The sequence below is a fragment of the Equus caballus genome, chromosome 16 (assembly GCF_041296265.1).
Source record: "Equus caballus isolate H_3958 breed thoroughbred chromosome 16, TB-T2T, whole genome shotgun sequence".
In the NCBI taxonomy this organism is placed as follows: domain Eukaryota; kingdom Metazoa; phylum Chordata; class Mammalia; order Perissodactyla; family Equidae; genus Equus; species Equus caballus.
The window spans coordinates 8,804,098-8,821,056 of NC_091699.1; the positions used below are offsets into that span (position 1 = coordinate 8,804,098).

The 16,959-nt window shown below is 47.4% G+C and overlaps 2 protein-coding genes across 51 annotated transcripts in view; one reads left to right on the plus strand and one right to left on the minus strand.

Annotated features, from left to right (window-relative positions):
• LOC138917980 (ral guanine nucleotide dissociation stimulator-like) overlaps positions 1–16,959 on the plus strand; it is a 91,560-nt gene that overhangs the window by 49,310 nt on the left and 25,291 nt on the right. For 35 of the 50 annotated variants that reach the window (XM_070237070.1, XM_070237066.1, XM_070237078.1 and 32 more), the window contains 2 exons: positions 8,894–9,049; positions 10,297–10,422. The gene's annotated coding sequence lies outside the window, so the exon portion shown is untranslated. Of the gene's footprint in view, positions 1–8,893; positions 9,050–10,296; positions 10,423–14,867; positions 14,918–16,959 lie in introns of all 50 variants that reach the window. The other 15 variants (XM_070237069.1, XM_070237067.1, XM_070237076.1 and 12 more) reach the window with 1 other exon arrangement.
• On the minus strand, positions 1,364–7,707 carry LOC138917977 (spermatogenesis-associated protein 31D4-like). The gene is made up of 4 exons (XM_070237034.1): positions 7,438–7,707; positions 6,646–6,691; positions 5,990–6,050; positions 1,364–5,711 (listed from the first exon to the last, which is right to left on the minus strand). The coding sequence occupies exons 1-4, from the start codon at positions 7,633–7,635 to the stop codon at positions 1,505–1,507; spliced, it is 4,512 nt and encodes a 1,503-aa protein (XP_070093135.1). The 5' UTR covers positions 7,636–7,707; the 3' UTR covers positions 1,364–1,504.

Here is a 16,959-nt window from a genome sequence, read left to right on the forward strand (position 1 = left end):
TTTGCCCCAGTTGACACTCAGCCAAGTTTTGAGTCCCAGTCTGTCTAAGTGCAGTTGCCTTTCCTCCAAACCCCTATTGTAAGGTGGGGTATGTGTGCAGTCCATGGTGAGACCCCCATATATCTGTAACCTGGTGCATAGTCTGGGACTCACCTCTGGTTCCTGAGCTGCAGGTGTTCTGGGGGAGACCAGCCATGGCTCCACCAAGGCCGTGAATATCAGAGGCGGCACTTCCATCCTGATAGGTGAACTGTACACACTAAGGGCAAGATCTTGTATATTCCTATTAAGCATAGATGGAAGGAAGGCAGCAAGATCACCTTCCCCAAAGAGGGGGATGCCATGCCTGATGACCTCCCTGCAGATGTTGTTTAGTATTCAAAGAACAGCGCAGTGCCTTTTTGGAATAAGGCATCAGTGTGCTGTGCAGTGCCTGGATCAGCCTCAAGGTGGTGATGCCTGGATCAGATTGAGGAGGGGGCGGGGGGAACAGGACAGGGTCACCATATGGATGATGAGGCATAAAGCTTTGTTCTACCAGCAAGGTCCTTCTTTCCCCTCTTCATTTTTTCTTCCCTCCTCGCTTACTCCAAGTCATCTTTTCCTTACTCTCAGCTTTATTTTATCCTGGGAGGTAGGTGGCTACCTGGTCAACATTGTTACTACTGGCAGCTGAGTGATGCTTTTGCTCTGCAACAAAATATCATTTGGCAGTCTGAAGAAATACCTACAGAGGGGAACCACTTCCCCCAGGTGCCTTTCCAGTAGGGAAACCTCAATGTAAAGTTTAAAGTATTCTTCCCTAACACATTAATATGACTCGCATGACAGATTCTTAAGGCGCGTCTGTGCTGTTCCTAGCCCCTCCCCCACCAGCCCAGGATCCACTGCAGCAATACCCTCCCCCACCCCCCAAATCCCATTCAGGGTTCACCCACCTGTGGGGTCCTCTGGTCACTGACCTCTAAATCATGATGAAGCCACTGTTTTTTCTTCATTGTTGTTTTATGAATTGCATACCTATTCTTGACCCTCTTCGGATAGAGAACACCTGTCTTCCCTACTCTCTGAAGGATGTAAAACATTCAGTGAGCGGAAGGTGTGAGCTGCTCTACACTTTCGTTAAGGCTAAGCGAAGAGGCAGGAGGCAGAGCCCACCTCCTCAAACTTCATCAGGGAGGAAATGGGCTTTTGGGGGCACGTGATATCTCTTTGTCAACAAGAGCTCCAGAGCACTGGTGACCTTTTAGAAGCCAGAGGAAGCAATCAGTAAGAGCTGAACTCACTCCTCCTTTTCCCTAAGCACAAGCCCTGAGTTACCTGAAACCCATGCCCCCAACACAGGACACAGAAAAGACATCACTATTATTAGAGAATCATTTATTGGGGAGAATTAATATTCTCCACAAGAAGGAATTATTTTGCGGTGGGAAATTTTCCGCTCTCGAAACGCTGGAAAAGCGTTTTCTGTTGACATAGAGACGGATCCCTAAACATAGTGCCTTTAGCAGTGGTGAGAACAGCTGGAGGCCCCTGGGCCGGCTTGACGCCTGCAGGTGGAGCTTGGATGGGGCACATGCTCCCTGCGGGGCACAGATAAGGGACGCTTCTGATCCAATAGCTGATCTTTAAACGCCATGACTTTCTGAGGGTGTCTGTTCTGGTCTCTGATCCGTCTAGAACATGTAGGATAATTCTGGCCAGCAAAGACAACTTCTTGGTGGCAGGACTTGGTGCTTGGCACTTTACAGGAGGGAGCCCTGTAGTTGGAAGGATGCCCCTGGACGGGCTCTGCCTGGGCCTGCTCTTCTGCCTTCTGGTCAGTTTTCACAAACTTCCTCAGGGAAGGAAGGGGCTCTTGAGGGCGGGTGACCTCTGCTGCACACCGCTGCCCCAGTTTCTCCACTGGGAACTTCCCAGGGACCGTCCTGGTCTTCTGAGCCGTGGTGGTCCCAGTAACGGCAGCTCTCCCTTTAACCAGGCCTCTGCTCTGTGCAGATGATATGGGGCTGCCCTTTTCCTGGGGATGTTCTTGGTTTTTGCCTTTTGTCCCAGGACGAAGCCATTGAAAAATGTGGTTCATCTTTTTTCTGAACAGACTTTCAGGAGGAGGCTGTGCCTTCTGTGATGAGGTCTGGGAAGACTTGCTCCCAAGCGTCTCCTCTGATGCTGTGATCTGAGTAGGGAAACTCTTTCTTGTAGGTTGGGATGTCCCCAACCCTGCATCCCCTCCACCAAGCTCTTCTTTGTTGGTGCCCGGAGGGCTCACTCTCATTGTAGCTGGTGGGAATTTCTTATCCTCGTACCTCTTTCGATCTTTCTTAGGGACCCAAGGCTCCTGCCGCTGCTGCCTGCTGATCCCAGTGTCCTCCAGATGGACATGCAGCACCTGGGAAGCTCCCATGTCCCCACTGGAGACACCGTGGGCATGAGTCAGTGAGGCCTTGCAAGTCAAGCTCTCTGAGGCAGGGGACCTGTCAGTGTGTTGGCCTTGGACCTGGCTCTGATTCCTCTTCTCTAGTTTCGACTTTAATTCCCTAAACAGATGTTCCTTAAGATCCGATGACTTCGGGTCTTGGGGAACTTGTCTTTTTGGTGCAGGGCTTTCAATGGTCCCAGTAATTTCTATTTTACTGTGATTCTCACGTATCCTTTGGGAGCTTCCTGGCTTGCTGGTTGTCAACACATTAGCAGTTTTTGACTGCAGAGCGTTGAGCTCCTTGGCCCTGAATATGTCCCTGGCCGTGCTGTGCACGGAAAAGGGTTCCGACTTCATCTTTTTGTCCTGTCGCCCTTCTCTTCTATCACTGGGACTCACTCTCGCATCCTTTGTCTCATGTTTGGCACCAGCTTGCCTTGCAGGCAGCTCTGGGGGGCATCTGTTGCCTAGCTGAGTAAATTTCTGACTCGCTTTGCCTGTGATGCCACATGTGACAGGCAGATGAGTCTGCCTGGCACCCTTACTCCTCTGAACAACCTCTGCAATCTCTTGGTTGATACCAGAGGGTGATTGTCTCGGCACCCCTTGTCCTTGCCTGCCCATAGGTGAAGTAGCAGGGCAAAGACGATCCAGGACCAGGGCTGAATTTGTTGTTTCCGCTTTTTCTTGAAGAACAGATTTAGAGCTTCCTCTATGGGGCTCGAAGCCCTCGGATTTGGAGTCCACTTCCAAAGTTGGGTTATTTGAGGGGGGACAGTAGAAATAGGTCAAGGACTGGGATGCAGCATCTTCCAATTTAAATGCCTGTATGGATTCAAGGACCCTGCAGGGAAGGCCCCACTCCATTCTCATACGAAAGCTTTTAATATGGCTTTCCATCATCTGTTGTGCGCTGGAATCAATGAAGCAAAGCTCCTGGAAGGTATTCAGGGAGGAGTCCCCACCCACTGAAGGTGGCAAACTCCTCTGTGTTATTTGGGTGCGGGATTTGTCAGAAAGCAGCAATGTCTGCTTGCTGGCATGCCATGAACTGCGCACCGTCCCAGGGAGCCGAGCCTCACTGATTTCCTCAAACTTCTTGCTCAAATGTGCTTTCAGGACATTTTCAAGTTGTTTCTGATCTAGACTTTCCTCCAAGGCCCTTGAATTTTTCCCTGACAGACTTGCCACGTGACTATTTAGGTCTTTCTCAGAGTCATATGCCGGATCCTTATCTGAAGAGCTCTCTGGGTCACTCAACAGATGAGCTTTTGGGCCGTTCTCTGGGCTATGCCCCTGATCCTTCCCCATCTCCTTCTCTACCTGAAGCAGTTCTGAACCCCTCTCATGGAAGCTTTTGGATTGGCTCAATCCAACATTTAGATCTTTGTTCACCGAGATCCGTGAGAGTCCACGATTGCTCTCTGACTTAGCTATCTCTGAGAAATCTCTTGGAGGCATCATCAGTGACAGACACTCACAGATCCTGCGGGGCAGGCCCCACCGGTGTTGGATGAGCCTCTTTCGAAGGTGATGTTCCAGTTTCTTCCTCAGCTCATCACTGAGAGGAAACTCTACGGGAAGGATGGAGATGGAGGCATGGGCCTGGGAGGCCTGATGGTAAGGAAAGTTGGGAGCTGAAGAACAAAATTCTTCCTGAGATCTTTGGACTACAGAGGGGGAACCCCACAAACTTTCCTGTTGCTTCTGCAACACTTTCCATTCCAGTTGTTGAATTTCAGATGAGGTGAGAGACTCTGATTCATCCTGGGGTCTATGGTGACACACTCCACAGATCCTTATCTGGGGTAGAGGACCAGATGGTAGGATTGGGAGTGGGGCTTTAAGGTGGGCCTGGGACTTGACCTGAGTGAGAGGTAGGGGCTGGGATTGGGGCAGGGTTTGAGGCAAGGGTTGGGGCTGGATCTCAGGCAAGGATGGAGGTGGGCGATGGAGAGGTACTGGGGATTCTTGGCCCATGGAGGCATTTGGGATGGTATTGAAAAGGAAGATTGTGGTGCAGTCACTTGAGTCACGGATAGCAGAGGGCAAGGACTCGCTGTGCAGAGATGGGAGACCCCAGAAGATCTGCATACATTTTTCCTGTAAATGGTCCCCCAAGATTTTAGGATATGGGGGCTGCTCATGCATGTGCAGCTCCTTTGGGTTGCCTGCACTGCTCCAGAAAGGAAGGGAGAATGCTGAGTCACACTCATCAGCATTTGACTCTAACGTTTTCCCCGAAGGATTTAGTTGGTGGCCTGGCCTAAGTTTTTTTGGAAAAGAACCCTTCTCCTTCTCCTTTTCCTTCCACATCAGGAAATCCCTCCTCTTTCGGACTTGTCTCTCCAGGAGTGCCAGGACATGAGGGCTGAGAAATGAGAGGTTACCAGGTTCTATAAGGTTAGCTGTAGGGTGTCTCTCCAGAGAGGACTCTGAAGAATGGAGGGCAAGAAACTCCTGATTAAAATCACATGGTGCCAAGGTGGAAGGTGCTAAGAACAAGTCTTTGGCACAAGCTTGCCACCAGGATAATTCTGAAATTGACAGGCTTGAATGGTCAGTGCCTCTGACTGTTGGGACATAAGTGGACAACCCACCAGGGCTATCTGGAGATGAGTTCTCTGGAACAGACTTCAATAAGATGGAAACCGATTTAGATTGAGTCACAGTTAAAGGGTGGTCTGTCGGTGGTGAGACAGACAGGCTTGGTGGTGCGTGATGACAAGCCAGTGAATCATTGGGATTCATTATCTGGGACAAATTTGGTAAGGGGTTAATATCTTGGGAAAGGGTGCGGTCAAGAGAGAAGATCGTATTCAGAGACAGAGTGGCCTCTGGTTGGAGAATAGGACCCGTTGCCTGGGTGTCATGTGGTGGGAGAGGGGGAAGGGCAAGGGGTTGGGGTGGGGAACGGTCTGCTGGGAATTTGGACTCCAAGGGAGGAAAAGGCTCTGGTGGCATAGAGTGACCCGGTGGTGAGGGTGAAAGAAAGTCAGCTAAGGGTGTCATTGGGTTAGGTGAGAGGATGGAGTGGGGCGGTGGGGAAGGGTCAGGTGGAGGGGCTGGTGTTAGGTCTCCTGGAGGGACTTCTGAGAAGGCGGAGGACAGAGTGAATGATGACTCAGTCCCAGAAGCTGTGGAAGCCATAGAGGACACAGAGGCGGTATCATCTTCCAGGTCCTCCAGGAGCTGATTGATCTCAGCAGTTGTGCTATTACACACCTCACAGGAGGGGTCTGGGCATAATAGTTGACGAAAGCGGGTGGTATCGAGAGGCCGGCCTAGGGGCCTGCGGGAGACAGGAAGTAGAAAACTGTAGCCAGGACCAGAAGAAGGAAAGGAGGACCTGCTGGCCTGTCAGGGGAGGGGCCACCTGAAGCCTGCTGCCCCTTCACAATGCCCCACGTCTATGACTTCACCATACACTCAGCAGCCCTCACCCCAAGGCCTTCATTCACATACCCGTTCCTATGGCAAACCCCTCCCATGACTACTGCAGGCTGTACTGAATCCCTGGAATTGCAGAGAACATTTTAAAGAGGGATCAGGAAAGAAAAGACTAGTCACCTTTTCAGAATAGAAATTAGCCTCCTTTTCTCCTCTGTTTCCCTCTGGTAATTTCTCCAACCTGGGAAACCAGAAGAGTGAATTACATGTAATAAAGGTAGAAGCATAGGTGTTACACAGGAGTCCCTTTATGGGAGACCCTTGGGATATTAACGGGCTGTTAACTCTGAAATCCCCAAGAATCAGTAGATGTGGTCAAACGGTCAATGATAATATTAATAAGGTTCACGTGTGTTTGTTGCTTCATTTATAAAGTACTGTCACATACATTATCCCATGGGATGTTCAAAACCACCATGTGAGGAACATAGGTCAATGGTTACCTCGAGGAGTCTGATCATCCAGGAAGTCAATGTAGTTTCACAAGGTCAGGAGACAGAAGTTCTGACTCTTGACGTCTCCCACGGCCACCCCCTGGGCAACACCCATTGTCCAGGCCCATCACTGCTTCATGCCCAGAGCTGGGCAGAGCAGGAATCTGAGAAATGTCTCGGGTTCTGACTACCTTCCCATGAGCCTTTCCTCTGAGGCCTCTGTCTTCCGAGAGGGACTCTGTCTAGTGACTGACATCCTCAGAGACCATGGACCTGGGACCTCATGGAGAGGACAGGAAGGGTCACCCTTGGAGAGCTCAGGTGGGGTAGGTGGAACCTTACCACTTGATGTTCCACCTCTTCTTCTCCTCTTGGCTCTGCCCTGACGCTGAGAACAAAAAGAAAAGAATGAGGAGCGAGGACTTAGTTGGCTTGCTCCTCTCTCTAGGAGACTCAGATATTCATCCAAGATTAATGTCGCTCTCCATTTTTATTACTAGCACTTTGTGTTCTTTCCCTTTCTGAATTTCTAAAGGTGATAAGATACTTTCAATTTTTCCTTCTTTGAAAAACTCGAAGGAGGATTTTTGGCTAGAGTCCACACTTGATATTCTCAGTCAGAAGTCCTCTGCTCAAGGAGGGCATAGCCTCTGAGGCCCACAGTCACATCTGTGCTTCCTCAGATGGGACCCTGTATCCTGGGACAGAGCTCACACTCCAGTGTCTGCTCAGAGGCTCAGCCCTGCTCTCCTGATCTGCCCAATACAAAGGACGGTTTGGTCGAATGACGCCCGACATGGGAATGTGACTCATGATCCAGTGTTGGGAACAGTGTTCTCCTACACAGATCCCAAACTCTCTAAATAACCTAATGCAGGGCCGTGAAATCAGTCATGGGATTTTATCCAGGAATCCTCCACCACACCCAGATGGTCTGTGAGTTTTAAATGGGAAACAGTCCCAGCTGAACCCCTAGTCCTGCCTCTCCTATTCCCCTAGAAGGATGATGTTCTATCCTCTATTCAGACTTGCCATCTTAGGAGTCTCTCTGGACCAACTCATTTAAAAATGTGGGACTGGAAATGGAAACAACAATAAAAAATCCCTGTTGGTGGCTTGCCCAGGGATCCTTACCTTTTGGTAGATTTTGGTTTTCCAGAAGGTTGGTAAAGATGGAATCCCCACCAGGAAGCACAGGAACAGAAGAAGCAACCACAACCCACACACGATGGTGAGGTTGTGGTCACTATCTAAGAATGTTGAGCAGATGCTCAAAAACAACTCAATATGGCTATTCAGAAATGAGAGAACATTCCATTGACTGAACTCCATTTTCTGAATCGCAAGGCTGCCTGAGGCAACTGAGCTCTGAGAGTGTCCACACTTGCCTATAATCCCAGGCCTGCATCACAGAGCACTGAAGAGTCACAAAGGGTTTCAGAGGGTGGGGGAGGGGACATGAAGAGGGTGTGCCCATGGCCCCTTCCCCCGACCAGCCCAGCTGATCTCTCCATCCATCCTGGGCCCTCCAGGTCCCTCTGCCCTACCCTGCCATCCTATTTTCTAACTCTGTCCGTTCATCATATCATACAATTACATTAATGGAATTTTCTGCCTGTTCCACCTGTACTCCAGATATTACCTGGGCCCCCTTTACTGTTTGGAGAGCTTGACTTTGGTTTCACCAATTCCACTGCCTCGAAAGTCTGAAATGCTCCCTGGAATTTTTGCTTGTAGCCAGACATTTACACTCAGAATCATATATGTCCTCAAATCCATCTTTCCTTTAGAATGTTTTTGCCTTACATGAACCCTGATATAGAACTTAAAGTTCTTTACTCATTTGTTTTTGTGAATGTTGAATAACAAATTTTAGTTTTTTGCTTCAGTCAGCCTTTACCGTCTTCAGCCAGTGGGGCTGACTCAAATAATTGAAATGAATGATTCATTATTCAACATTCACAAGACTAAAATCAGTACGGGCATACCTCACTTAATGAAAGGGACATGTTTTGAGAAATGCATCATTAGGCACTTTCACTGTTGTGTGAACATCACACAGTGTACTTACACAAACCTAAGTGGTAGAGCCTACTACACACCCAGGCTATGTGGTGCTACCCGTATGGGACCACTGTCATATATGTGGTCCATTAGTGACCGAAACATCGTTAATATTGTTACGTGGTGGATGACAATGACAAAATGGAGTACCATTTTCAAGGCTTCTAAAATGGAGCTGGGAGGCCATTAAGGAAGTGGGGCTTATGCTTGTACACCACATCCACCACCAGATGTTAACTGAACTTCTGAGCTTTACCTGACAGCAGAGGTCACATCTTGAAGTGTTTCCTCATTCCAAGAAGGGGCAGTCTGCCTGGGACCAACTATGTTCTGGCAAGTCAGCTCACCCCATGCCAGAACCAGTCATTAACTGTTCACTGTAGACCTTTGTAAGCCTGTGTCCTTTCCTTTTATCTACCCCTGCCTCCTTTGTCTTCCTAGGAGCACATTTGAGCTTCTACTCGAATCTACATCTCCTGAATTGCAATTCTTGAGACCCCAAATAAACTTTTTGGTTCTTTTGCAGTTTATGCCTCTTATTTGCTGACTTTACATGGTGACAGAAGTGGGATCCCTAGCTACTGACCTTCAATTCTGGTGCCACTTCACAGACACAAGCAAGGTGCCTGCAAAGAATCTTTTGTGCTCTGTCGTCTCCTCCTGGTGGCTCTGGTTCCTGGTGGTAAGTCCTCCTGGGCCTGGACCTCCCATTTTTGGTAGAGGTCCAGACTCTTTATGTAGGCGTCCTTTGATAGTGGTTCTGGCCATCCTTCCATGGTCAGCTTTGTTAGAAACTTCTGTTTCTTTCACTCCTTTTTTGGGCCTTTGATCCTTGGGTAAGTTCATACAAATGAGAAATCCATTTTCTAAGAGGACCACCAAAGAACAGCCCCACTCTGGGACTCCTGCTGGTTTTGTCTTTAAAGAATACAGACCTTCTACATGTAGATTTTTGTCCCACTGGGCTCAGATTACTCAGGGTGATTTAAAGCTTCACTGGCCTAAATGGAGCTCCTTTGAAATTCCTAAATTGGTTTATCTGTGCACTCAATTGGAAAAAGCCTATCAAACCAAACAAATAAAATGGGAAACTTTTTAAAATTGGTATCTTGAGGCCTCTAAATGAAACACTGAAAAGGACACTTCCTTGCAAGCCATAACAATGTCATAACTAAGAATTTCAAATGATTAAATGTAAATGCCATCGATAAAAGAATATTAACTCCTCCTGTATTTGTCAGGGTTCTCTGGAGAACCAAGGAGATTATCTATATATATATAATATATATTAATATTGATATATAATAGAATATATAATCCATTGTATCTATATTTAAATTCATTTATTTAGTTCTATAAATTACATATATACACATAAAATTTATATATAAAAGAAACTTTGGCCTCGCCCCTAACTGCTTAAAAGAATTTAAGACAGAAGGCCTGTTCCAGGAAGGAGCTGTCAACGTAGGGAACTCTAGATGTGGTAGAGAAGAAGGTACCTAGCCGGGCCCATTTTACACAAGTTCTCTCTCATTTGTTTAGAGATGGCCCAGCAAACATTTGGTTTTCTGTCTCCTTGTGAATTGGCTTCCTCCTCTTTGAAGTCCCAAACCATGACCCCCAACCCCGCGCCTTTGTAAAATATCTAAACCCTAACCATAGACCTGGCAGACACGCTGTAGACTGAGCAGCAGCATGAAGACCAGGGTCAACCTGATGACATTGTGGGTGGGACTACTGGCTGTTTGTCCACATCCTTGTCCTGGGTGCCCAGGAAGGCAGTCACCCAGCAACTTGCAGTGAGGTGTGGTGTGTGACTATGTTTCAGCCAATGCAATGGGAGTGGAAGTGGTGTGTGCCATTTCCAGGTTGGAACTTTTGAAAGCAGGTGTGTCTTCTCCGTGTTCCTTCTTTCTCCTTGTGCAGATTGGTTGCAGACAATGATACAGGTATCACTAATGGCAGAGCAAAGAGACGGGAATTCATGGGTGACTGACACACCCTGTGGAAGAGAACCACCTGCCCAACACGAAACCCACCTTGGCCTGTAAGGTAATCACACATAAATTTCTACTCTCTGGTTATTCTTTTTCGGGATCTGCTTGTTATTTTCTTAACTATTATGGAAATATTTCAAATATGCAGAAGAGTACATAGTATGGCCTCTATCTCCGGCCCCAATACCCAGAAAGAATAGACGTTAAATTCTGCCCTATTTGCTTCCGATGTTGCATTCATTTGCTGGGGCTGCCATGACAAAATACCACACGTAGGATGGCTTAAACAATAGAAATTTATTTTCTCACGGTTCTGGAGGCTGAAGTTCAAGATCAAGGCGTTGGCCGGTATAGTCTCTTCTGAGGCCTCTCTCCCCGGCCGCTTCTCCCTGTGTCCTCACACGGTCTTCCCTCTGTGTGTGTCTGAGTTCTAATCTTCTCTTCTTACGTGACTATCAGTCACATTGGATTGGAGCCTACCCATGTGACCTCACTTTACCTTAATTACCTCTTTAGAGGCCCTCTCTCCAAATACAGCCCTATTTTGAGGTCCTGGAGTTAGGACTTCAACATATGAATTTTCAGGGACATGATATCTCTGTTTTTAAGAAGCAAAATGTTGCTGTCACACCTAAAATTCACATTTCCATCCCGTTCTCCTCCCTCCCTCATCATAGGTATCAATATCCTAAAATTAATTACATTCTTTATGATTCCAAGAATATCCATGTGCATGGCTCCATTAACAAAAGATTACATTTTTATGCATAGTCAAGATATACATGTGTATGTCTCCGTTAACAAATTCTTACATTGTTATGCACTTAAAAAATGTACAGGAACAGCATCACACTGCACATGTCCTTCTTTGATTGGCTTTGGGCTATAAATGGGGAAGGAAAAACAGCAGCTGAGGGTAAGAGAATAAACGGCTTATGCATAAAAACCCAAAAGGACAGATTTCCAAGAGCATCCAGGTTGGTGACCATGTGCAGGTTCTGGGAGAGTGGTTACCTGGAGAGGGCGTGGAAGCTCAGTGCCCTTTCCCCATGTCTTGCCCTATGCGTCTGTTCCATCGAGCTATTCCCGAGTCATATCCTTTTCTAATAAACAGGTAATCTAGTAAGTAAAAGGTTTCTCTGAGTTCTGGGAGCCACCCTAGCAAATTCGTCGAACCGGAGTAGAGAGTCTTGAGAACCTCCTACTGACAGCCAGTTGCTCAGAAGCATAGGCGACAACCTAGACTTGCTCTTGGCACCTGCAGTGGGGGCAGTCTTGGGGACTGAACCCTTAACCTGTGGGATGTGATGCTGTCTCTGGGTGCATAGTGTCAGAATCGAGTTGAATTGTAGGACACCCAGCTGGTGTCCCAAGAATTGCTTGTTGGTGGGGGGGACTCCCCCGACCCACAACCCCACACACATTGGAATTGGTACCAGAACCTAGGAACAAACTGTGAAAGATAAGCGTCTTAGCTTGGGTTCCCATAACAAAATGCCATAGCGTGGGTGACTTAAACAACAGAAATTTATTTTCTCACCATTCTGGGGGCTGGAAGCCTGAGCTCAGGATGCCAGCATGGTCAGGTTCTGGCGAGGGCTCTCTCCTCAGCTTGCATAAGGTCCCCTTCTCACTGAGTCCTCAGATGGCGGGGTGTGTGTATGCGTGTGAAGAAACAGAAAGAGAGATCTCTTCCACTTCTGATGAGGCCACAGTCCTGTCTGATTTAGGTTCCACCATTATGACTTCATTTTCACCATAATTACTTCCTAAAGACCTTGTGTCTGCACATTGTCACAAGGGGGTGTCAGGGCTTCCATATATGAATGGTGGGGAGAGAGAATTCAGTCCATAGCAATAAATAAAGAGCAAATAAATAGAAACAAAGGTTTGGCGTTTCTCTTCCGCATTTCCTTTCTTCCTGACTTTACTGTCTTGCTCTTTGTCTAGCTTCTTGAACAAGTAGCTCGTTGGTTTCTAATTTTTCTTTTTAGATACATATGTTGAAGGTATCTTTCTTCTAAGTATTGTTTAATTCCATCCCCCAGATTTTGCCATGTAGTGCTTTCAGCTATAAATATTTCCTGAGTTCCATATGAGATCCCTTTCAATGCAAGGTTGTATAAGTTCCCAGCCATTATTATTATTTTCTCATCTGTCGCTCCTTTTACAAGTATGTAATGTTCCTCCTTGTCACCATGTTGGTTTTGTCTGGAGCTTTACCTCCAGATTTCTATAGATATACTTTTTTATTGACAGGTAAAGGACAAAATGAGGAAATATTTTTGCTATATATAAGCATGGTATCTGTCTACACTCCTGGGAGAGTGTAGACTTCTAATCTGTCACTTATCCACCTTTGTGAAAAGGAATTCTAATATTGGCTCACTGAAGTCATTTTGGTCAACAGCACAGGAAATTGGTAATATGTATGTGTGGGGACCTGGAAATGGCCACCCCAAGATATGTCTCTTTGGCATCAGGATTATTTGAGGCTGATTGCTTTTGATAAACTGGGACAGGGAAGGAGGAATGGAACTTGCCCTTTGTTAGGGCACATTTACATTTGTAAGGTAAATCTCTATCTGTAAAAGTTGCCTCCCTCTCTGTACCAGGAAGAAGAAAGGAGATGACCTTCTCTCTAAAAACTCTTAATCAATACCAAAGGCAAGGACTTAAATCTGCATTTTATTGTGCTAGTCTGGTAACCTCCTGTAACTGACTTTCCTCCCCCTCCCAACGTTGGCATTTCTTAAGGATTAAGCATCTTTCCTTAGGCTAGGAACTGATTGCTGAGCTCACCTGTGACCGCCCAGCTGCAGACAATCGACTTGAGTCCTGCTATGCCCACTGAGATAGCAGACCCACTACCTGCTGTGTCCATCAAGTGCCGACAGGGCAATCTTGTGACTATTGTGGGAGGGACATTTCAATCACATGTGAAACACCCCATTTGGCGGTATATAACCACTATGTGCACCCCACTTCTTTGGTGCCCTTCAGGAAGAAAGGCACCGGGCCACGGTTCCTCATAAAGCTTTGTTTAATTTTCTCTTGCTTTTCTGTCTCATGTGAATTTAATTCGTTCTCCAGCCAGACGAACCCACATTTGGGAAGAGGAAATATCTTCCTCCCCTACATATGTTTTCATCAGTCAGATAGTCCATGTTGTGCTGTATTCACAACAAACTCCTAAGTCTCAGCTAAAAATAACCAAGGTTTATTTCTCGAACGTGCTCCATGTCATCAGGGGCTGGCTCTGTATTATCCTTGCTCAGTCTGGAGGATTGAGTAGATGGCAGCTAAAAGATGCTCGATCCAACTTCTTGCACAACTGCCAGGCAGGAAAAACACACTCCTACTGTTTGCCAAAGGTTTGTCTGGAAGAGACTGCCTCATTTTTGCTCAAGTTTCATTTGCCAAAGGCTCACAAAGTCACATTTGACTTTAAGGGGCCAAGAAGATACATCCCTTCTGTGTGCCAGAGAAGAGCCGACAATATTTGGTGAACGGCAGTAATAATAACTATACACTGTGCTCTATTGTGTCTTCCAAAGCTTATTTTTGCCTTTTGTTTCTTGATTTTTTCAAAAATTCCCTTCAGTTATGTGAGTTACCGTAAATCCTTCTAGTCAATTTCTTCAATAAGAAAACTGAAGTTAGCCAGAGTTAGCTTCTTTTGCTTAAAAAAAAAACCGATCTAACGCATTAGACTTTGCGTTATAAATGTTACTGAGCAGCTTAGGAAAATGAACTTCAGTTTACACCTTGGGCTAGTTTTCAAGAAAGGGTACACACCGATTTTTGAAGGATAAGGTTTTAATAGGAAAAGAAGCAGGGCATGGCATGAGCCAATATTTAGATCCGAATAATTATTGGTGACTGCAGCATGTCAGGCAGGGAGCCAGCTGTTTTTGCATATGCTCTCTAAGTCAATTTTAATTCTTTATAAGAGCAATATGAGGTGAATCTTACTATTCATCACTTATATATGCAGAAACTGAGGGTCAGGGAGGTGAAATGACCTGTGCAAAAGTCACTTAACTAGCAAATGATGGCTTTGTTTCAAGTCCATCATCTGATCAGGCAGAGGTGAAAGAGAAGAATGCAATGTGTGTTTTGGGGTTGTGGGTACTGTTCGGTTTGGCAGGACTGTGGGATACATGGAAGGCGGAGGGGCCCTTGAGTGCTAAGGCAGAGAGTTGGAGTCTATCAGGTAGGCAGTGAGAGGAAGGTTTCCGCATCCGAGAGGGCACTGGTGGAGCCATGCCTCAGAAACATTGATCTGCTATTGTCCTCTACGATGAAGAGAAATGAGGCACGCTGGAGGCTTGGAGACCAGTTGGAGGAGCATTGTAAAAACTCACATAGGCCTGAATGGGCATGGGTGTTGGCAATGGAAAAAGAAAAAAGTATTCTGTCGAGTCTCCAGACGCCCAGGGAATTGCTGAACGAAGTCTGAGTTCCCCCTATGTAGATAGCTCATACTTTTCATTATAGGTTTCTCAAGAACTTGCTCCCAGAAAAAACCTGGATGGAGAACAAAACAGGTAAGTGCCCGAGTGAGAAATCTACAAAGCTCCTCTCCCCCAAAATCACCTCTTCCCCATCTGGCATGTCTGGTTCTGGCATGTCTTGCAGGTGGTCAGTCATGTCCATCACCTGGTTTCGGTGTGTGCGACACCTGTATCTGGTGTATCCGGCAGGTGGTTCTCACAAGACTTGTAGGTGGTTCAGACGTGTCCAGAAGGTGGTTCAGGCGGGTCGGGCACCTGGTTCCAGTGTGCCTGGCATGTGGTTCAGGATTCTCCATCTAGTGGTTCAGGCTGGTCTAACAGGTGGTTCAGGTGTGTCCAGCCGCTGTTTCAGCTGTTTCTGGAACCTGGTTCTGGCCTGTGCTGGACCTGTTTCTGGTGTATCCATCATATGGACCTGGCATGTCCAGCACAGTGTTTGGGCGTGTTCAGCAGGTGGCTTCAGCGTACTGGGCGCCTGGTTCCATCGTATCTGACCATTGGTTCCGTGGTGTCTGGCAGGTAGTTCCTGTGTGTCTGGCATATGGTTCCAGTATGTTCTGAAGGTGGTTCCGGCGTGTCCGACTGGTGGCTACCATGTGTCCGGAACCTGATTCCTTCGTGTGTGGTTGGTGCGTTCAATGTGTCCAGGTGTTGGTTCCGGCGTGTTTGACAGTTGGTTCCCGCATGCCTGGCGGGGGATTCCAGGCTGTCTGGCAGGTTGCTCTGGCCTTTTCTGGAAATTGGTTCTGGCGTATCCAGGACCTGGTTCCGGTTTATCCAGCAGGTGATTTTGGCATGTCCGGCAGGTTGTGCTGGCGTGTTAGGCTGGTGGTTCCGGCTTGTCTGGCAGGTGTTTGTGGCATGGCCAGCACCTGGTTCTGGCGTATTCGGGAGGTGGTTTCAGTGTATCTGGCACATGGTCTCGGCATATCCAACAGGTGGTTGCGAAGTGTGTGACAGGTGGTTCCTGTGTGTCTGGCATGTGGTTCTGGTACGTTCGGAAGATGGTTCCAGCATGTCCTTTGGGTGCTTCTGGCATGTCTGCAAGGTGGTTCTGGCGTGTCAGTGTCATGGTTCCAGTGTGTCCGGCGGGTGGTTCCAGGTGGTTCTGGCGTGTCTGGTGGGTGCTTCTGGTGTGTATGGCGGGTCATTCAGGCATGTCTGTATGGTGGTTCCAGAGTGTGCGGCAGGCGCTTCTGGCATGTCTGTTGGCTTTTTCCGGCTTCTAAGGGGCCTGGTTCCAGTGTATCTGGCAGGTGATTTTGGCTTGTCCAGAAGGTGGTTCCGGCGAGTGAAGCAGGTGGTTCAGGCGTGTCCAGCAGGTAGTTCATGTCTGTCAGTGATGTGGTTCCGGCATTTCCAGCACATGGTTCTGGCACTCTGAGAGATGGTTCTTTCATGCCCGTCATGTGATTCTGGAGTGTCCATCAAGTGGTTCTTGTGTATCCGGCAGGTGATTTTGGCGTTTGAGTCAGATGGTTCTGGTGTGTCCTGCAGGTGCTTCTGGCACGTTTTGGACCTGATTCTCACATCTGCGGTGGGTGGTTCCACCGTTTCCAGATGATGCTTCTGAAGTGTCCAACAGTTGGTTCCAGCATTTAAGGCAGGTGGGTCACACAAGTCCCGCCCGAATCATTCGGCTGAGGCATGAATCGTTGTCCTTCCACATGCTTAGGAGGAGAGAGACAATAGGATTTTAACCAACCACTCTTTGGAAGTTAAGAAAAACTCGCTTTCCACAGTGCTCTTACAGCATACTGGCAACCTCTCATGCCGCCCTTGTGCATGGGTGGAGAGAGTGTTCACAAAGCAGCTATGGAAGAAAGGCCAAGTTTGCTCAGCAGAGTCCTACATTGCCCTAAAATTGCAAGGCACAAAACACTGCCTCCAACCCTCAAGGGGAGATGAGCAATAATCCATCTTGCTTCCAGCTCTTTAGGAAGCTGAGAAAGAACTCACTTTCCACACTGTTCTTATAGTGTACCTTGAACATCTCATACAAAGGCACCTGAAATGCTGTTTATTTGGAGCCCTTAACTCATTGCTTTAGAACTTCTGCTTTTGGGGCATTTCCA

Bases quoted from the DNA above. Each gene is read 5' to 3' on its own strand.
- LOC138917977 (XM_070237034.1), bottom strand. From the start codon at position 7,635: ATGGAGTTCAGTCAATGGAATGTTCTCTCATTTCTGAATAGCCATATT. The intron at 6,692-7,437 runs GTAAGGATCCCT...TTTTGTTCTCAG, and splicing joins AAACCAAAATCTACCAAAAG to CGTCAGGGCAGAGCCAAGAG. The intron at 5,712-5,989 runs GTGACTAGTCTT...TGTCTCCCGCAG, and splicing joins CTAATTTCTATTCTGAAAAG to GCCCCTAGGCCGGCCTCTCG.